At 40.6% G+C, this 22,773-nt stretch overlaps 1 protein-coding gene across 1 annotated transcript in view; it reads left to right on the top strand.

The window, feature by feature from the left end:
* The window catches only part of LOC117953542 (transmembrane protein 163-like), a 70,980-nt gene that overhangs the window by 2,863 nt on the left and 45,344 nt on the right, over positions 1–22,773 (top strand). The window contains exon 2 of the mRNA XM_034886682.1: positions 7,743–7,862. Within this exon, the coding sequence (XP_034742573.1) occupies positions 7,743–7,862 (120 nt within the window). The remainder of the gene's footprint in view (positions 1–7,742; positions 7,863–22,773) is intronic.

The following is a 22,773-nucleotide window of genomic DNA, read 5'->3' as shown; positions in this document are numbered from 1 at the left end:
AGTTTTGTGTTGTGTCAGGTCTCCCTCGTGTTCCTTTCTGCCATGTTTCTCATATCTCTGGATTTACTTACCTGTTTTGAAGGACTCTTTTTGTTCAGATTAAATTTGTTTTTTTTTCTAACTGCTGCATTCCCCCCCTCGCCTTCCTGCACTCGGGTCCTAACCTCCTTAAACCTGACAGTATCCACTAATTCCCCGCCCCAACCGTAAGACTGATAGCCTTGGGAAGGGAGTTCCATCATTTTGGTACATAGTTTAAAACAAACGATATGCCTCTGCTCTGAGGACAAAGTTGCCTACGAGAATTCAATTGATTCTTAAAAACATGAACACTGACGCACATGGGCTCTGCCTGCTTTTAAGCTAGATTCTGATACCAGTCACATGCATGCCAAACCCCTAGGAGTGCATTTGCTTAAGCATGTGAGTGTGTGTGTGTGACGTTTAATGCAATCCAACCTGTAGCCCTGTGCAACATTCCACAGTTGATAAGAGGGGCCTCAGTTATTATGAACCCCAAGCCTGTCACTAGTATGTATAAGCATTCAAATTGTTTGTTGTGCATTTTAACGGGATCTGATTTTAAGGGACAATTGACAGGCAGATAACTTTCAGTAGCTTAATGACACTAATATATTTAAGCATGTCTTGAGTAATTAATAAAAAACTGAAATTGTGATTGTACTTAGAGTTTGACAGGCTGCCTTATTGGAAAGCACATGTCAAAAAAACTTCTGACTGGACATGCTGTGTTAACACCTTAAGGTGCTAGGAGCCGAAGGGATTTTCGATGAACAGGAGCATTGTGTCCAGCCGAGAAATGGCTAGATGCCACGTGATGCTGAGAAACATCACGGTCAGTCTCAATCATACATATTGATCATGTTTAAGCTTGGATTTAGTTATTTTTTTTAAGAGCTGGAACCTAGAGTATCCACCTCTGAGGCTATCTACCGTGAGAAAAGATAAAGAAATGGTCAGAATGTAGGATGACAGAAGAAAGATGCATTTAACTGGGTGTGTCTCATTGGGAAGAGTATTCTTATTTCTTGCTGCTCAGTTGCAAGATTTGGAACTCGCAGGAGACGCGCCGGAGAGGAGAAAGTGCTCCAATGTTTCTATTTATCATTTATTTCCGTCATCAACCATGGACGAAATAACATTGCATCATCCGGAGGTGCACAGAGCTCGGAGAGTTTCCCTGCCCACCAACAGCTACACTGCTTTCCTGACATTTCTGAACTACTTCAGGACGTTAGGAGAATCTCAACACCGACAGGCTTTGGCAACACAGCTTCACGCGAATGATGCAAATTCCTTTTGTGTGTGGTTCAAGTCCCCATATGGACCACGATTGGTGGTGGACTGGTAGCAGGACAGGGGCCAGTTCACCTCCTGGGCACTGCCAATGGGCTCTTGAGCAAGGCATCACACCCCCAACTGCTCAAGGTACCTTTCCATGGGCGGCCACCCCCACTCTGACATCTCTCCATTTAGTGCATGTATACGTAGGTACTGAGCATGTGTGTGTGTGTGTGTCTCTCTCTGTGTGTGTGTGTGTAAAATTCAGGCCTGTGTGTAATAACGACAGAGTGAAAACATTGTAATTTCCCCTTGTGGGATTAATATTTATTATTATTATTATTATTATTATTATTATTATTATTATTATTATTATTATTATTATTGCCCATATTGCAACTTATTACCATTTTTGATTAAAACCCTTCCCATACCCCCTTGCCTGATAAAGGTCATTCTGTATGATTTCCAAGCCAGAGATCATGTGAGCGTAGTGAGTCAACCATGCTGTTTCACTTCCCTCCTTTGCCACACTCACACACACACACATACACACACACACACACGCACACACACGCACACGCACACACAGACAGAAAGACACACACACACACACACACACACACACACACACACACACACACACACACACACGCAATATAGTTTAGCTAAAATAGTTCAAACAAAAGGAATGTTCTTTCAGTTTTTTTGTTTTTTACAAGCTTTTTCTTCAAAGTTCTTTGAGAAGCTCACTGTCCCGCTGTATGAGCAGTTTTTTAAACTGGGTTTTTGTATGTGCATGCAAAGGTCATCTTGAAAAGCATGATCAATATGTATGATTGTTACTGACCGTGATGTTTCTCAGCATAACATGGCATCTAGCCATTTCTCGGCTGGAAACAATGCTCCTGTTCATTGAAAATCCCTTTGGCTCCTAGCACCTTAAGGTGTTAACACAGCATGTCCAGTCAGGAATTTTTACGACATGTGCTTTGCACTAAGTCAGCCTCCTGGTCAGTCACAGCCAATGGACGTTCAGTGGGCCTTGCATGCTTTTAAAGTCAAAAGGGAAATATAGATAATAAATGACCAGATGATGTAGTGATCTTATGATTGGATAGATGTAAACGTAGCTCTACTTGCTGCTCCGTGTGACCGCCTCCTTCACACGTGCAGTGAACATGTAGGGCAATGGTGGCCTATAGATTCCAGAGACCTTGGAGGTCGCCAATTCAATTCCCAGACCGACAAGATAAAATGCGGGTGGAGAAAGTGAAAGAGCAGCTCTTGTCCCTCCCTCATTACCGATGCTGAGGTGCCCTTGAAGACCCTTAACCCCTCAGTGGCCAGCACATCAGACTGTGGTTGTACTGGGCAGCGTCCAGGTCTGAATGTGTAACTGGGTGTAATGTGACAGGTCGCCATTGCAAATGAGATTTTGTTCTCAATTGACTTACCTGGACAAATAAAGGTTAAAAAAAAAAAAAAAATACTAGCCTGCACTACATGAATGCACATGTATTCTAGCAGGGCTAGCACAGACAAACACACAGTTACGTGTAACACAGCAACTCGTTTTCCTTGAGCAACAGATACCTTACAGATGATTTTCAGCTCCCATTCAGCACAAGTTGTTGTTGTTTGTTTTCCTCTTCAAAACAACAACAAACCTGTTGATTTCAATTTGTGAATGATGCTGAATGTAGAACATGATGGATGCAAGAGAGGAGAGATCAAGTTGAACTGTTCATAAAAGGTTTCTCAGTGAAGCTTTAAGAGGCTTCCATGAATTACTTGGCAGATTTCTAAACCGATGGCATTCAAACTGGTTATCTTGGTTTTCCACATTGGCGAACAGATGGACAGGAGCCGCGGCCCGTTTCAGGAAGGAGGTTTAACAAACTCGGAGTCCAACCCTGATCTGAGTTGATTTATCCTGAGATGGGAAACTGAGTTTTTGGTTCCAGAACAGCTGATTTGATGTAGTTCAATCAACCAACAATGCACCACCACTATAAAAAGGCAGCATGAATGGAGCCAAGATACTACGATTCACCATGGTAACAACCAGAAACAAACTGCTCGGCGGAAACACTCATGCCACATACAGCGAATTTGAACATATATTTCTTTTAAAAAGAAACACAGCGGCTGCTGCTGCTAAAGAGAGAGAATTTGCGCCAGAGAAAACTGCTACAGTAAATGTGTTAGTTCAAAAATATCATATTAATATGATATTCAATCATAAGTCTAATGTTACTGGTGAAATGGTACTTATATCCTGTTTAATTTAGATGCCATCCTGCGGGTGAAAAAGTCCCAGGCCTACTAATCCCATTCTGAGGCTGCAGTATCATCATTAACAGAATTATAATTCATAATCTTTTATTTCAAAGGGTTTACATCATTCACCTGCATCACTGTAGAACTCCTTTTTAATGGCTCTTACTGGTTTGTGTCTAGGGAACACTACAAAAATGTTTAAAAAACATTTCAGAGCGAGTCACATTCTTCGGACAGCTCTGCATACGGTGGCTTTCCTTACATGCTCCGCATCACCAATGTTGTAAAGAAAAAAACCTAATGCGACCCAAAGAATGTGCTGGGATGTAAGAGCATGTCCACGATGGGGGACGTTAGTGATATGAGGACAGATAAGGTCATGTATGCTACATAACTGATAGACTGGGAAGAAAAACGATACGGCTCAAATAGGAAGGCTAGCATCTGGAAAGGAAAATACATCTATAGTCGGGGCCTCAGTACGTGCGTTTAAATCCCTGGGAAGGAAGACGGCTTCTTCCTCAACGGGATCGTCAACACAAGGACATGCCATGTTAGAGAATAAAACGTCTGCCTAACACAGTTAAAAAAAACAAAAAACAGTTTTTTATTCATGCAGATGAACTGCGCTAAAATGTGCCTGATACAGACTGAATGAATGAATGAATGAGAAAAGACGTGCTGTGTCAGAGGGAGGAGAGAAACTCAGGGTTTCTTGAAGAAAACCTGCTGCCGACAGGTTACGTTCACAGGCTCAGTTACCATAGTAACCAACTCTGTGGTTAAGTTACCTGGTAGCTGTTGAGGGATCATATCCTAGTGGCACCATCTTCTTCTGGACGCTCTCTCTGCTATGTCTCTTCCTGTCTACACTGTCGATTCTTTTAAAAAGCAGTTGAAGACTCATTCAAACAGGCTGTCAGTTAGACAAGGGCTTTTAGGGCTGTCTGGTTTCATGTACCTACTGTGTGTTGTCCTTGTCTTCATATGTCTTTTAATGATCATATTCAAAGTTATTGTAAAGCCCTTTGTGATTATCTGTGAACATTACTATATACATGTAGGCTACTGACTTACTTAGTTTAAGACAAACAGTGGGAGTTAACAACAAGATCACATCATGGTGAACTGGCCATCCCAGAGAAACATAAAGATGAACAATAATAACATATCTCAAGTAAAAGTATCATTTGTAAAAAGGACCATTTTCTCATATGGGATACAAGATGGGATTTCTGAGGGTATAAATGGTAAGGGTACAACATGTACTTAGACAAAGGGTACCGTAATGCACTTGTAACAGGTACTACTCCAGCAATTAGCTTTTCTACAATATGTGAAAACATCTCATTGAAACTGAGTGGGATCTTTTTAAACTCTACTAATTTTACACATAAAGGTTAATTTCTAAAGTAATGGGGATCAGTCCTTAGCCCAGTTTTATAATCTCTTCTGTGGTTGTGGAGGAGCTTTGTCATGTCTGAGAAAAAAAAGCATTTCCCATTTTACTGTAAAGTCTCTAAAAGCAGCTCAGCTTGGGCTTCCTATCAGAAAGTAGGCATGCACAAGACAGGAAGGGCCAAACAAAAACATGCTATTAATTGCATCATGGGAAATGTAGATTGTTGCAGTTTTGGAGCTTGACCCATACAAGGAATTAAAATTAAGGATATCTCTGTGTTGCCTTGATTTCAAGCATTCTTTCAAATCAGTCTTTTGTGCCCCCCCTCCCGTCATGGAACAATGACAAACATTTACAATTGAATATTCACAATAACCCAGTTTTGTGTCCCACTGAAGACAGAGAGTTGAGGTTTCTGCAATATTCAAGGAAGTTCAGTTGGGAAGGCAAAAGAGGTGAAGGTCTACTTTGTGGAAGCATTTTGGAGTTTATGTGCACATCTTGGATAATAACTCTCCCGCTGTAATGACACATTCTCCGTATTGAACCTTTGTTCATCTGTGCCAGTGAGAGAAAATTCCCCCGAAGAAAGAGTTTTCTTCACCAAAACTACCTCAATTTCCAAAAGACTTGAGCTCATTATTTTGCTCTATAGAAATTCCATTCAAACCTTTTCCGTTTAGCCCCAAATACCTAAATATTATGCAGTTAGCCCTTTGACTGCAGTTAGCATACTCCTTAATGAAAATATTCAAGTAACGTCCACTGAATTGTGTCCAAAACATTTGGTTTAGTTGGTTGAAAAGTTAAAATAGCCTTCTTTTTCACTTCACTGGTTCCAACTATCTGCCTGTTTTGGTGGCCAAACTTGCAGACTGAAAATGAATCAGTCTCTCTCTCTCTCTCTCTCTCTCTCTCTCTCAGAGAAATTTCTGGATAGAATAACAATTGATTGCATTAAAATGGATGTAAAAGTTCAGGCTTATAAATAGTGCATGAATCTGCAGAGCCAGCCTCACGTTTCATGACAACGGAATGGCTTGAGGTAGTTTGGAATCTGTTTTGTCTGTGGCTTGAGGCAAAGTCTTCTCACCCAGACACAGAGCTGTGACTGTAAGCCATTATGTGGAGTATGAGGAGTATCCTGCGTTAACACCTTCTCTCTTTAGAATAGCATAAAATAAAGACTGTTAGAAGGGAACCGTGTCTTCAAAAAGCTATTACACTTGGTTCTCAAAGTCAATAGTAGCAACAGATTGATTTTTTTTTTGACTTATTTTTTAAACGTGATATACTTTGATTGGTTTCATTGGTAAGTTTATATTCTAACAAGGTTGTTTCCTAATTGCTTTTTGTATTAGTTTGAAGGACTACTTTCCAAACATCATGTACTCTGTAGCTGGGCGTGCTAGCGTGGTGGATTGTGGATTGAGACAGGTGTACAGTGGCTGCTCTTGAAATTCTGTTTAACTCTGTGAAGGTCATTAAAGTAAGTAGAACTGGACAAGGTGTCCCTGTTTCTCTTAAGACCTGTAATCAGCAGTATACCAAGGGTCTTCAGACGTTACACAATGTCCCTCAGTGCAAATTCCCAACGGTCTGTTTCTCCCTTGGAAGGTTTGAGGAATTATCTAACAAGAATGATGCATGGAGGGTGGAAGAAAAAGCTCCATTCATGTTCCAAACAGTAATCATGTTTGTAAAGTCTGTTTCCTCTTTTATTTTGAAGGCTCACTCCTCACGTGTCATGCCGTGTTCTACTTCCTGCATTTGTAATTGCCTGCCCCTCCCTGATTGCTTCCACCTGTGTTGTAATCACCCTTGTGTATTTAGTCTGTGCGTTCCTTTGTTGCCTTGTCAGTTCGTTTTTGCGTTGCTGTTGGTGGAGTTTTGTTATCTGCTTTGTTTGCCTGTTACCTGGCTGTCTGCATGCCTTTGGAGTCTGCCTGTAAGCCTTTTTTTTTAATAAATCATTGAGCTGTACCAATCTGCCTGTCCTCGACTGCATTTGGGTCCTTCCCCTGATGCTTGCTCTCCAATCCTGACAAATGACTAGCCATTGATGGGTCTACTGGGCTTCTTACAGTGTACTGATTGTAGTTGGTTTAACAGGAAAACGTTTCTATGAACATGTAGCATATATCTAGCAGAGCTGGACCTCTGACCTCTCTTTGCATTGAGGAAAATAGATACTTCCGCACAATGTTAAATAACATGGCTCTACTTTTAACCACAACCTAAATATTATGAAGTCCAATAGCATAGATTCCTTTTAGGATACTATTGCAGGGCCATTGCAATCTGTTTTTTGAGGGGGTCAGATTGGTGTCTTGTATGTTGTTTTTTTATGATAAAATATCACAGTAGCTGATCAAATGACATTGGTCAACTGTTTTTAAATGTGCTCTACACATGCATGTGAATGAAATAGTAATCATTGGCCTTACACCATTGTTTTGGAATTGATCCAAAATCCTAAATTTTAATTACTGTTTAGAAATGCTGTATTCAAACAATGTATAGAATTGGTAACTCAGATTTTCTTGGGCTTTTAGATGAATACACAGATCTTAACATTTCTTTTAATGAATTTGATTAGTCATGATTTCAAAGTGTTATTCCTATCCCATATAGGTGTTGGAAAAGGTCAAATGACAAATAATGCATCCTCTGGCTGTCTGATATGATCACCCAACAAAACATAGACAAAAAAGAGCAAAGGAACCCTTGTTACAGTGTTTATGTCTCATTGCAGGTCTCCTGGAGAGCAGCATGCGCCTGAAGCCCCATGAGGCTCAGAGCTACAGGAAGAAGGCACTCTGGGTCTCCTGGATCTCCATTGTGGTCACACTCATACTGGCCGTGGCAGCTTTCAGTAAGCCTTTAAAATACTCCTTTATAGGCATGCAACATGTACTAAAGTGCTATATGTTAACTTGGTACCAGTGTTGGTGTAGTAACGAAACTGACTACAGCCGTTTATTTCTCACTTTCCTGTTGACCAAGAGTAGATGTTGTCATCCAGTAGTCTGCTCTATAGTAATGGTGCAAACTGCATGTTGTAAGTGCCAGTGCCAGACTGCCAGTGAACACATCCAGGATGTCATGACAAATGGGAATGTAACTATGAAAGGACACACGTAAAAAACACAGATGAAAAGAACAGAGCTAATGCATTTTACGGCAACACTGTGGAGTGTTTTTAAAAGAAGCCTTTGTAACCGCCTAAACAGACCACACATGTTTCACCCACATGATGAAAGTTGACTGTCCAGAGAAGCAAATGATTGAATCACTGCAATTCCTTGTGAAAGCAGAGTTCAGACATTTAGGAAAATTAACAGTGCTACTGTTGTCTGCTTGAGTGGGGCTGCACTTTCATACTTTTTATTCAGAACATTTGGTTTGGCCCTTTACGTCATGTAATACAAAGAAGCACTCTTGTTTCATTTTTTTGTCAGTTAGGTTATATCAGTTGGATTTGATTGTGCTTTTGGAAACCATTCTAGCATTTTACCATAAAAGTAAAACTGTGCAGCGTAAAAGACATTTCTCAGAATCAGAAATTATTGCCCCAGTAAGTAACTTATGTTGATCTTGCCTTGGTGAAGGGTGCATACATACACAAACGCACATATTTAACATGGATATGCAATAAAAACAATAAAGAAATAAATTTAGAGAAAATTGCTATTTAGCCTATAGAAAAGGGAGGCTGAATGGGTTCAGTGCAGAATGTGCCAAAAAATGTATAGTAGGCCTATTGGTGAAAAGGGTGACTAGGGATGGGAGGAGGGGAATCTGGGGCATTGTTAATGAGCCTGACTGCACAGGGGCAGAAACAGTTTTCGTGGCAGCAGTACTGCAACCTCCTGCCGGGGGTGGTCAAACAGTTTGTGTCTGGGGTGAGAGGGATCAGCTACAATCGTTCCTGCCCGCCTCCGTGTCCTGCGTATAGGTCCTGGAGAGCCGGCAGATTGCAGCCAATCACCTTCTCAGCAGAGCAGATGATACGGTGCACTCTGCCCTTGTCCAAAAAGTGGAGAGAACTGCCAGCGATGGTGTGAAATTGTACTGTTTACATTCAGGTGGAGGCTTTAATCACATATGACCTTCCTCCATGGCGCCATCTTGGGTGGCGCTAACCTTTGCACTAAACCGCTGCAAAATAACCTCCGGAAGAAACTTGTTTAGGTGGAACATGTGTACTGTCAAAAGTTGTTTTAGTTGTGCAACAGAAAACTAGATGTCTGGATTTACCTCTGCAGAGATCTGAGGAGCATGTCACCATAGTCCTCAGAAATCCACCCGAGTTTAAAATTCACAAGAAAGTGGTAGGAAACGGGTTAAAAGAGGTCTTAGCGGGAAGTGTTTTACATGAACAACCTGATGTCTTTCACTGCTTTGATATCCCCTTACTGTGTGTGCTAAACATGCCTTTATCGTTCTTGGCAACTGAATCACACAACCTCAGATCTGATGGAGTCTGCTTGGTGATGCATTTGGTGTTTTGTTTTTTTGAACTGCATATTGTACCTCAGTAACCCCTCAGTGTTGTGAAATGACGCAGCAACGGTGTCATCATACATGTTGTCTCATGATAGAGAGGATGTGCTGCCCTATTGTGGGTGCCACACGGGGTGATGCCTTGTCATCTTGACAAAGCATCACTTTTGGGTCACGATGTGTCCCAACATACTCTAACTTCTGTCTACTGACTAAGAACAAACTTGCTTTTTTTTCACGTGATTTTAACTCAGAGCAAACTAATCAAGCAAACTGATTTCACTTAGCCAAAAGTTTTATTCAGTCGGCCACACAAGATTCACCATTTAAATATTTACTTTGATTAAAGCTGCTCTAATATATTTTATACTAATATTGGGTCACATGACTACTTATACTGTATGTGAGATGTAGTCCTTAGAAATCCACCGGAGTTTAAAATTTCAACACAAGGTAACTGACATGGGCTGAAAAGAGGGACATCCGTCAAAATTTCCGGCGGCACCTGAAAAATGAAACGTTGTCGATATAGACCGCAAAATTGCTAAAGGCAGCATGTAAATTTGACTTATAAGGATCTGGTCGCCAGACTTGAAATGTGGCTTCATACATGCTGGGTGTGTAAATAAGCAACTGTTTGCTAACAAGTTTGCCACTTTAAAAGGTGGAAATATGTGTGTTATGTCCACAGATGTCTTCCATGGCCTCCCAAGCTATTGCAGCTTTAACATTACCTGTGAACAAGATGATAAATGGTAGACTGTGTGTGTGTGTGTGTGTGTGTGTGTGTGTGTGTGTGTGTGTGTGTGTGTGTGTGTGTGTGTGTGTGTGTGTGTGTGTGTGTGTGTGTGTGTGTGTGTGTGTGTGTGTGTGTGTGTGTGTGTGTGTGTGTGTGTGTGTGTGTGTGTGTGTGTGTGTGTGTGTGTGTGTGTGTGTGTGTGTGTGTGTGTGTGTGTGTGTGGACGGACATTGTTCGACAGAGACAAATTATTGGAACATTACAATGACAATGAAAGTGTTAAGCGCTAAAAGTGAGGGGGCGACAGCCCGGCTTCTGGGATACAAAAAGTCAAGAACAAGTGAACGAAGGAAAGTGTAAACATGCTCCCCTCCACCAGTCATAACAGCAGCCTCTAGAGGACGGGTCGGCGGCACTGGGTAAGGACATAAAATAATAAATGAAAGCACAAGTCACTCTTTTGCTACCACCCAGCATGGCGGCGGGTAAAAAATGAATAAATAAAAGCACTGAAGAGGAGACAACTTAGTGAGAGAGAACAGAAGGACCAGAAAGAGTGAGAAACAGAAGGATATGGAGGTGTGGAGTGAAGCTCTGCTAGGTGAGATGGGACCAGTGGACGAGGCAGGGTGAGTCCTGGCAGGCAGCGTTGGGGATTTAGTGGTTGTGATGGCTCAACTTTAAAGAGCACCAGCGTACCGTTTCCTCCCGCCTGTGCCCTAGTTTCTCGGTCTCCCTCGCTCTCGCCGTCTTTCATCTTTTTACATTTTTACATCCCATCTGCTTCTTTCATCACCCTCTACTTTCTTCACCTCCTCTTTATGTGCTGTCTCACTATATTCCTCCCTCTTTGCCCCCGTTTTATTGTTTTTCTATGTTGGTAGAACTAAATCTAGTTAATCGTATCTGGGCAAAGTCAAAACATTTTTTCTGATTCTGTCAAGTGTGTATGTTTTAGTAAAGCAGGGTAAAGTCATCTTTTTCTACTACTAAATCTTTCATTCTCTTTCTGGCAACCTTTCTTTCTCTTTTTCTTCTCACTATCTTTTTTTTCTCTCTCTCTCTCTAAGGAAGCTCACAGATATCTTCTGCTCTTCTGTGACCTTAGCAGTAGTTTAACATTTAGAGGGGTTGAGGGTACAAGTTTCAGATCCCTTTTTGCTCTACTTTCAATTGTACTGACTCTTGAATGGCTCGGTCACAAATGGCCTCACAGCGTTTGCTCACGACCTTTCTGAGGAGCTGTGTTGTGCTGCCTTGGCATGGCATTCACCATTTAAATTGATGAAAGACATGGAGCCTTTATCAGGCATATCAAGTTGAGATAGCGAGCAGAGACCACCCTTCAAAGTGTTATATTGCTGTAAAGATGACTTCACGTTGACTTGATGTATTGGTCAGTAAGGCATGTGAACACAGAAAAAACAACCAAAATAAATATAACTAAATAAAAAATAGGCCCACAGTAATGCTGGAGCAGACACTATCACCCTCCCACGCACTGTATGTTTCCTCTTTTTTTTCTGTAAATAAGGGTCTGAGACAAAAAACCTAATCTGAGACAATATTTTATGCAGTTGGTTATAGAGATTGCACAATTTATGGCATTCATGACAGTATTGTTTTAATGGTTTATGTGTCATTGTAAGTTAAAAAAAATAGTTCCCTTGCTTCTTTGTTCCCTAAGAAATCCCAGTGAAATATAAGCCACGACATAACAATTTATTCTAATGGACGGGAAGGGAAATGGAAAAAAAAAGCCACAGTTTATATTTTTCCTTATGTACTTCTACACTTGTATCATTGCTACGTAGCAAAGAAAGATGAGGCAAATCTTCATCCATTTGGGTAAAGATGCCCCATGGAGTTTCCGTTTACATTCAGTGTTCCTCACCAAAATGTACGTATCCCAAGATGCATTTCCTTCCTCCAAAAACTTTTACAAAACCACTCTTTCTTCCATTTGAAACGTGCATTGTTGATCAACGGGATTGTCGACAAAAAGAAATGCCATGTTAGAGAATAAAACGTCTGCCTAACAATAAAAAACAACCCTGTTTTTTATTCATGCAAATAAAATGTGCCTGATACAGACTGAATGAATGAATGAATGAATGAGAAAATGATAGCGCTGTGTCAGAGGGAGGGGACTGAAAGAAACTTGGTTACTTGAAGAAAATCTGCTCCCAGAAGATTAAGTTCACAGTCAGTTAAGTTACCTCTCTTTCTGAAACCGGCTGGAGCTCTCTCTCAGGTTTAAATAACCTCCCTTTCTGAGTTAGTGTTGTAACCTTTGCATTAGTGTTGTGGGTTTTATGTTTGTGTTGGACTGTCTCAGCCACCGTACGTTTGTGTTCTTTAGCTCATAGCTTTAAAGGCAGACGGTTGTACATCCTGCTGTTGGAATCCTCTACAGGGAAATACAGTCTCACTTTACACCACTTTAGCTGTCAGAATTTTAACTCTTTAAATCTTTAATCCAGTAAACGTTACTGCTACCAAGTAGCGTTTTATTAGTGTTCACTAGCGTGACACGCAGCTATGTTTCTGTGTGCCTCCAACGTCTAATACGGAGCATTAGAGAGCAGCGCAAACGTGTAGGTGGCCTCAAAATCTGCATTGCTATTCGGCCCTGTACATTCCGTAGCACCGGATTTTAAAATGCGCCATTAACATAAACAGAAAATTGCCTTACCTGTATCGTTTCTTGGCAAACACGTGTGTGTGAAGAAAAGCGGTCGCACAACAGTATCAAATGTTGTGTTGCACACAAACTGAGACAACCAAATAAAATATGTATTTCTTTTGGATTAAGATTTTCCATTTTTGTAAGTTTTGGTATGTTTTTATTTATCGAAGAAAAAACAAATATTGAATAGGTGGTTGCCAAAGGGGGGGACCAGAGGCCACGACATGGATACCAATTGACTCAATCTGGTTCCCAAGTGCAACCAGGCAACAGTTACAGTCAAGCCCTGGCATCGCTCCACAGCACTACAGTGGTCAAAATCTCAACATGGGGTGAAGCATTGCTGTTGGTCCCAGATTACTAAACCTTACAAATGGATAGAACGCTGATGTGACTGTTGACTGGACACCTTGCAGCTAATTAGAAAAGAGTTCTTTTTGTGGCCACTGGCCAGGATATAAAATTCAATTGACAAACAGGAAAGGTCTTACTTAATGCACTTCAGCTCCTTTAGTGGAAAGCAGACGCTCATATAAATTGAAATGGAAGAAATGCATATTTCCTTCAATTTATGTTGCATTTCACCTGTTTGTCTTAGTATGGGAACTCTAGCTAAATATAAGAAATGTTTTTTTCCTGCCTTTGTTTCTTATTAGAAAGCCCAACCCCAAGGCATTTTAGCAACTGAATAGATATTGTTTCATTATCAGGTATAAGGGAATTTTTTGAATTGTGTTTGTGTGATGCATTTGGATTGTGCTTGATAAGCAGCCACGGGAAAAGCTGTTCCATATTCAGAGTGCGGGATGGACTGCACACCAGCAACAATGATTTTCAGATTGCCTTACAGGCACTCTGGGAGCAGGCCTGTGGACTAAAAGGCTGCCACACGATCAATCCGTGGCCCCGCCAACCTTAATGTTTGAGCAAGGAGATGGGGGAGGGACTAAAAGGGGGGGGGAATGGCAAGATGTAGAGTAAGAGCAGGACGGAAACAGAAAAGAGGAAGGACACAAAAAAGACTGCAGAATATTTAGAAAGTTAGAGCGGGGCAGGAGAAGATGGGGATAGTGAAGAGAAACTATTAACCACTATAGAGTAAAAAACCAAAACAATCCAACATTTGGCCAAGTCACACAGCTTCTCTATTCTTTTTTTTTTTTTTTTCAATTTCTCTCTTTCTGTTTCTTGGTTCCTCTTGTTTTTTTCTGTCCCTGCAGTAGAGCTGTAATTACTGTGATTTAACCCAGATACATAAAGTAAAAGCCCAACATAGTTATAAATAAACCATCAATTTATGGCTATTTATTTGTGCTGTGACTTTGTAGATAGGAGCTGAGCCAGAGAATGGATTAATTAAACCCTTGTTTAATCCCTGGTCGTCTCCATACACCAAAGACCCAGTTTAGAGACTGTAGCTCCATTCTGTACACACCTCTACACCACAGAATAATATCAGATCTATTAAGAATACTTTAAGAGCAGTAGACTTTCAGGCCATTAAAAGTTGTTGTGGACAGTGGAGACATAATCTAGATCTATGTTTTAGATTACATTTGGTGTTAAGTGTAGCAAGTTCCTTGATGGGGACTTTAAGAGCTTGATGGGATATTTTAGTGTTTCAGTGTTATAGCTACACTGGGTGAAAATAGTCCCTAAGAAATGTAATTCTTTTGTGAGTAATTGTAGCTAAACCCTACAATGCTCATTACATCTGCCGCCTATATACAATTAAAACTAAAGATGTATGTGCAATTTACATATGTGTTATTTCAGAAGATCATTGTCTCCAGAACAACAAAAAAAACATACTGAGAGGTCATGGAATGCATTGTTGGTTTTGTTGTTGTGGGATTTAGCAAGGATAAGAAATATATAAAACACCAGCCTTATCCTTTTTATTTATGTATAAATACTTTTTTCAGAGTGATGTGAATAAGATATTCAGCATGTTTCATGATAATTCTTTATTTTGTTTTCAGTGCTGTGATAATGTCATATGATCAGGATCCATTTGTGGTCATTAGAGATGCATTTGCTGACTCCTGCTGCTTCCACTGTCTCGTTTGCTGAAACATAGCCAGGGCAAAAACAAAAGAGGAATCACAGAAGGCAGAGTGTACACAATAGAGATGTTTCTATTCAGCTGTACTGTGGTATCTGCAGGCCGTTCATCATATCTGGGCAGTTACCACAGAAACGCAGTCAGTCCCAATATCTGTCTCTCTCTCCCCCTTCCCTCCCTCTCTTGCTCCAATTCTACCTCTCTCTGCGCACCTCTCCTCTAATATCCAGTCCCACCCACTTTCCCTTCTTTCTTCCTCTCCGCCCAATCCCCCTCCTCGTTTAACTTCCACTCTCTCCATCTTCCATCTCCTTCCCTCTCTCCATCCACCTTACTCGTACACACAAACTCCACCTACAGTCTGCCTCAGCGTAGAAAACACAATCATTTATTCACTTGTTTTCCCTTCCGTCCCTGTGCAGTCTATTTTTACTGGTAAATACCAAGTTGCCAGCGGGGACGTTGCCATATGGTGTCAGACTTAGAAATCAAAATAATTTACTTCTTGTTGTTTCTCTGCAATCACTGACTGCGCTTTTAGCTTTTTTTTGCTTTGCCAATTTATATGTGGATGTCCAGGTGTGTATCTTTTATGACTGTCAGCAGCATCCTTTACATGTCAAGTCAATTTTATAGCCCAATACCACAAATCTGCCTCAGTGGGCTCATGTCACACTGTTTGTGATTTCCAAAATTGTCAAAAATAGTACTAACATTGTGTAAGAAGACTGAACAATTCTGGTACTTTAAGGTCTGCTTGGCTGCTGACGCATGCCTTATTAGAAGAATGCATGAAGTTCATGCACATATGTTCAACCTGCTATTGCAACACGTACACATAGGTGGATGTAACATACAGGAAAGCCTCCTCCCATGAATTAACAAGCCATTTTCTTTTTGGCCATAACTTTCTTCACTTTTTTGGAGAAAAATCAAAGGAACGCAGCACACAACCTAAACCCTTAATTGATATGCCTATAAAGGTGTTTAGCAGATATTTTTTTATGTTTGTACATATCCATCATGCTGTTCATGTTAAAAAGAGGGACAAACTAAATGAAAAGGCCCAAATGCATCATGCTGTATATCTCAAGTGTTTATATCCTAAATATCACATGTGTTTAGCTTACATCCAAAGCAGCGGTAAGTGCATTCGACCATGTGGATACAACACAAAAATGCAAAAATGATGCCTGTAACTCCAACAAATATGCTGATATGCTTCAAGTGCTACATTTAAGAAACAGTAAGAGATAGAGAACAAGTATTATCTGCCAGCTGCAGAAGGAGAAAGCAGTGATTACTATACAAGATGTCTGTTAAAACTAGATTACGTTGATCAATTGACCTAGGAATTTGCAGTGGACAATTTGCCCTGAATCCCGACTTTCTAAACAGCAATTACACACGAAAAACACACACAAAAAAACACACACAAAAAATATAGCCGATCAAATCCCTGATAACCAATGCTTACTATTGCGCTCTAATACTCCACATACCTGCTCAGTTTCACATGACTACCCCTGCTATTTGCACTTGAGCAGCAGCAGACAATGTAGAATAGTGAAGCAGAATGGGGGCACTGACAGACCTTTAGTGGTTAAACGTCTCATTCTTTGACATAAGTAGTGTGCGTGCTGTAGAGGATAATGATGTCTTTTACAACCCATGATTTGACAAGATTTGCTGAGACTGCATTTGCCATTTACTAGCAACAATGGATAGCAATTGGTCTGTGTAAAACTTTGTACCGGATTCAGCAGCACGGAGCATCGCTATTTAGTATCTTAGTGTTGACAGAATGGGGACAAGGGCACTTTGACTTCTCTGGGTTAGAGTTGGGTTGCTGAGGTGTCTACTACTATCCATAATCCCTGCTCTCAGTGACTTGAGAATACATCACGTTCTGCTTTTGGAAAACTATATTTTGATTGTTGAGACCGACAGTATATTATGAAACTTGAGGTTGCTTTCACACAGCCTCTGGTTTGCTTTGGCTGGCGTGCTAAAGAGGAAAACGGCTTAAAAGAGTGGCTCTTAACCAACCAATTTGTTTCATGGTGATAGATATCGTTGCTGTCTGGTGCAAACCTTGGATGTCAAACAGTTATTCAGGAAATGAAAAAAGTTTTATTGAGCTATTTACCTCAAACGAAGTCAGACGAAATTGCCTCGTCACGGTTTAAATATTTGTGAAACCCACAGACAGACGTGATGCGTGATCAGTAGCATTGTCTTAGGAAAGAAAGACAAAAGCTAAAATTTGATTCCCCTGTGTGGGACCGTGCAACAGTGATCATCAAAACGATCAAATAAATGGCATACCTTTCTAGCTATATTACATGGTTACAATTACAGTCTTCTTGGGCCAATGGGTTATGGTGAAAATGGTTTTCAAAGTGCCCGTATTATGAAAAAAATCCCTTTTTCTGGGATTTGGGGTGTTTCTTTGTGTCTCTGGTGCTTCCACACACATGCATACTACATGGAAAAAAACTATTTTGAGTTAGATACCGTTTGTGAATTTCCTTTGCCTTCAGTTTCCAGGGGAGCTGTTCCAAAAGTGCATTGCTGTCTACGTTACTAGCCGAGATGAGGTGGCTAGCCGTAGCACATGCCAGCGCTAGCATGCTAGCTCGTTTTGGTGGCAAAAAACTGCTTCAACAAACATTAGTTCACCATAATCTCCAAAAGAACAACTTCCTCTCCCCGTTATGCAGGTATTCCACAAGTGGCCCTTGTTTAGAAGAAGTCTCCCAGCTAATCCTGCCTTGGACTGACCAAAGTTTGTGTGAGTTATCTAGCTGATGGGATCTTACCGAGCTACTGCGCATATTCAACTCCCAACAAAGATAGTAGAGAAGTGAGATATCTCACTCTGTCGCTAAACAAGTGAGATGTCTCACTCTGTAGCTTAAACAAATAACATGTCTCACTCTGTAGCTGAATGTGAGATGTCTCACTCTGTAGCTAAAACAGAACCTGAACACACAGGGTGAAAACGGGATCTGCAGCAATGTGCAGTACAACAAAAATATATTGTTTCTGAAAATGTAACCACGTAGACCTGTTCTGGTTGAACCTAAAAATACAATTATGAACCTGAAAATTAGCAGAATATGGTCAATTTTACTAAGTCGTAACTATGTATGTTTTTTTTTCCTATAGTGTGGACAAATTAAACTAAACTTCATATGTGAAAGTGACAAAAGTTATTGTTTTGCTGCAACTATGTTTGTCTGAGTCCTCGTTGTTCTCCTCACTTACTATAATTACAGATAAATCCACTGCAGCAGAGCAGCTGTAATATTCTAACCAGAAATCCACTTGCCAATTTACGCAGTGCGTGGCAGATGTTTATTTTGTATGTTAATGAGGGCCATTACAGTCAAGCCCTTGTCAAATGAGTTGCTATGGAGCTAAGTAAGATGAAGAAACTCTAGTGAAGATAATTACCTTCTCTGAAGAGTCGTCATGTTTTTTTTAATCCTCCGTGTCCTCCTTGGCAACTAGTAACTGCATGGAGGAGGGAAGGGGGTGTGTGCGGGATCATGTAAGGTTTGTATCATGTGGATGCGCCAACAGTTTGTCATTAATTTGAATTCCTCATGGGGCGACAAACTACGCATTATAGCTTCAAACCAAAAGTCAGCGTTGACTTGGTTAACATACTGTACTTTACTTGTGCTACATGAACAACAAACTTGCTTACTTCCACACCCCAATCTTTTTCTTAACCTTAGCAAGTAGTTTTTTTCCAGTCACTGTTTGACTTTGTGCACTGGTTGCTCTTTCGAAACATGTAGTTTAATTTTTTTATAAGAACGGAATTTTCTAGGAGACAGGGTCAGGGTCCGTCAAACTTGTAAGATATAGTTTGGCTGTAACCTACCATTCACCATCATACAATGCAGTGATACAGCATTACAACTGCACGATTTTCTACAGAAGTTCCAGCCTGTCACAATAAACACATCCCCTGCTACTCACACTCTCTGAAGCTCCTCTGAGAGCAGTGGTGTGGTTGTCTACAGTGTTCTCGCTTTCTCACACCAGATGCTATCAGTCACATCTCCCTTCCTCCTCTTCAGCACCAAGAAGGCGGATAAATCCTCACTCTCAATTATAGGCATAGACAAAAAGATGTCCTCACATGGCGAATGGCGTAGGTTAAAAATATGAAGACAAACATTTAGATAGAGTGGTTGTAGTTTCCTGAAGTTAAACACTGATAACAAATGTAATATGTTTTTACTTAAAACTCTTCTCTTGCTACTTACTCCACTTTCACAGATTTAATTAATTCAAGACACGCTTGTCTTAATAATTAATCACTGAAGTGTCCACTGGGTGTTTGCTGTAGAATGTGTGAATGAATCTATATACAATAACACTGGGTGTGTGTAAGTGTGTACTCGGGCCCTTGTTCTGCAGGTCTAGTTACAAAATCTTTTTAATGCTGAGGATAATGTCTGAGTTACAGCATAAATCAGTCGATCAATGCATTCAATAGTGGATCATGGCCGGCCCTGGACCTGTACCTTTTTGGATAAAATGTGAATCATTTTCAGAGTGATGTGAATTAGATATCAAACATGTTTGCAACCTCAACAGGTTGCAGGAATTACCTCTTTTGAAGAGTCCATGTTTTTTTTTTGTTCTCCGTGTCCTCCTTGGCTACTAGCAATTGCTTGGGGGATGGGGGGTCGGGGCATCAGGCTAGTACCATGCGCATGCACAGACAGTTTTATTGTCATTACTTTGAATTCCTCATGGGGGGGCGACAGAAACTACATCTGTTTTTATTTAAGTATTTCTTTTTGTTTTGTACATCCTTTACAGAATGCATTTAAGGCCTGAATTGAGAGCGATAGAAAACCCTCTAACTTTGTCAGATTTATCAATGAGTTCAGCATTTAAATGCAGGTTGCAGAGCTGCATTTAGTCCAAGACTACTGTTTATTTTAAGTCTGTGTTTAAGTCTCATTTGAAGCTAGTCTGATAACAGTGTTGTTACGGATACCAAAAGACTAATTTCTCTTCTAAAAACGTTTTTCATTTTCAAAATTATAACAGTGACATACTGTACGGAGCTGCACAAGAATTCTGCGTGCTTGCCTGTACCTGTGGTATAAACCCTTGATGTTCGATGGATACCATGTGGTTGTGCATGCTTCGTTACACAGCTTCAATCACCAGATGTGATTAAACTGGATAAATTATGAATGCTGGAACAGACACACATATGTAGGTTGTGCAACACTAAGGATATCTTCCCTCTGATTCAAGACCCGCTTTATAAGCAGGAATATGTTATATCTGACTTTGTTATTTATATGTAGAACTTGTTTAGTGGTACTGAAGACCGATAAAATAAAAATACTCAGAACAACATGCTGACTTTTTTTTAATGAGACTGCAGCTTTCTGTTTACATTAGGATTCAGGCGTTGCCAGTGTTGTCAAGGTGCTTCTTTCTCATGTGTTTCTGTTCAGGTTTCACACTACATTACCTGATCCCACCTGTAGTTTGTGACATGGGTTACAACCATGTTGCTTAGGGGCTTTAATGTGGTTAACACTAGAACTGCCATGACGGTCATTTTGACCGTTTTGAAATTTACATATGTAATAACTTTGCCGGATAAAAAAATACAATCCTGCTGGTTCCTGACTTTTCCTAAAAGGCTCTATATTTTAATTTAAAAAAAGTTTTTATATACATTACACACAAGGCAAAGAAAATAAAATCACTTTTACCTATTTTGGCCATACACGGTCATATTGACCGCTCGGATTTTCGCGGTATTGTTTTTAATCTTTCGCGCGGTTGAAGATGCATATTGGTTGCTTAGTTACTATCAGCGTCTCTGCCAAAGAAACGTCATAAGCGGTCTTGAGTACCTAGTGTGGGCATTACCGATGGGCCGAAGGTAAAGCCAGAGTCGGTAACGCTAGCTACCAGCGTGAATACGACGTGAATGGACTCCGTTCTGAAGAGCCGCCGGGCGTTCGCTCTGTGGAAGGAGCGGTACACAGAGCTAGATGGCCGGTGGCTGACTACGTGTTAATACCACTTTATACATCCTCCAACTGTCTGGAATTGCACACATCTTCTCCAAGGAGTGCACCAGCAGTGACATTGTCCGGAGGAAGTTCAGGCAGCAACTAGCAGAGGAGCTGAGACACGAGTTTAGCGAGGAGAAAAGGGAGCGGAGCACGGTCCGAGCATCGCTGCGCACGACAGCAGACACCAACACGGAGGCAGTGACAGGTTAGGTTAGGTTATAAATGTTCAAAGAAGATACTTTTAGGTGTTATTTGCATGTTTTAAGTTATGTTGAATTAATTTACATACCATATTTTTTAGATGTGAATGAAATAATTAAGTTTTACTATGCCAATATGAATAATTGAAACACCTGGGCAACTCAAGTATATAATTAAACTCGTTAAATTGTACATTTTGGTGTTATTTCGTTTTTCTAAAGGTATCCTAACACAATACCTGCATTAATATTGCAATTAGGCATTTATCATGACAGATTATAGTATTTGGAATCTGGCGGTTAAAATGACCGCTCACGGCAGTTCTAGTAGTTATGGAATCCCAGCACTTCTAGTGTTAATGCGCCAGAATGACTCTAAGGCAGCCATTACAGTTAAGTCCAGCTCAAGTTTTAGTTGAGCACATGATTTTACCCAGTATGATCATTTTTGGTTTACATCAGTAAGTGAGGCTGCTACAGACAAGCTCATCCAGTCTCCACTCTGTCACATATTTTGGCCCTATGATTACTAGCTTACAATCTTTTCTGCACATAAAAAGCTAAAAATCCAAACCCATGTGTGGAAATAAAGCAATCCAAATGAGCTCAGTGATCGTTTTCTCTCCATCCACATACTCTTTTCCTCAAAGGACATTTTGGTTGAAATTTTGTTTATACAGTTAATTTCATTCGTTACTATAGGTGCTGCCAACATGCAAAGTCGCCTGCTGCTGCTTCTGCCTTAAAGATGAAGACATCTCACTGCAGCGATGCTACACCAAGCAGGAATGATGCAGGGCAAAATAAACTTTGTTTTGCAAGCAAGACGGACCAAGAACCTTTTTGTTTAGATAACTTTTCTCTCACACACTTCACTTTTGGAGACTTTCTGACAGCCAGAGTAATTATAGACCAGCCTCTCTAGGCAGCCTCATACCATCTTTTATCAGTCAGCAGCTCTAGACTATTTTTACTCCTCACTGGTGAGCCAAAGAAGCAAAGGTGTGATCAGATGTAGACGTCAGAAGTGTGTGTGTGTGTGTGTGTGTGTGTGTGTGTGTGTGGTTATTTCTTGTTTGTCAAACAGTGGAAGTGTTTCACAGCTATACTAAACAGCTCTGTGCAGCTCAGATATTAATCTGCTGAAACAGAATAAAAAAAAAAAGTGGGAATAATGTCAAGTTGAAGGACTATCACTGGATCTAAATATGACTTCATTTGCTACCTTCACTGTCTCCGTGTTAACTATACGAGTGCAAAAGTAGCTCAGACTGTGTAAAGGATTTTGACGGGGTGACATGATAAACTGTGGGTAGTTATAAGTGTGATTGGACCCCACGGTTTTGAATATCTCCCCTCCCTGGTCGTTGTCTTGTATCACCACTAAGGCATCCAGTCCAGATCTGTACACGAGAGGAACAACCTTGTGAAGGCCATTAAATATTAATAACCGATGAATCAAGCACACTGTACAACACAAGGGTGCTGTGCTGTAGTCCACAACATGTGTGTGTGG

Source organism: Etheostoma cragini, chromosome 11 (genome assembly GCF_013103735.1).
Source record: "Etheostoma cragini isolate CJK2018 chromosome 11, CSU_Ecrag_1.0, whole genome shotgun sequence".
NCBI lineage: Eukaryota > Metazoa > Chordata > Actinopteri > Perciformes > Percidae > Etheostoma > Etheostoma cragini.
The sequence above is the reverse complement of the archived record's forward strand: the minus strand, read 5'-3'. Positions and strand labels throughout refer to the sequence as shown.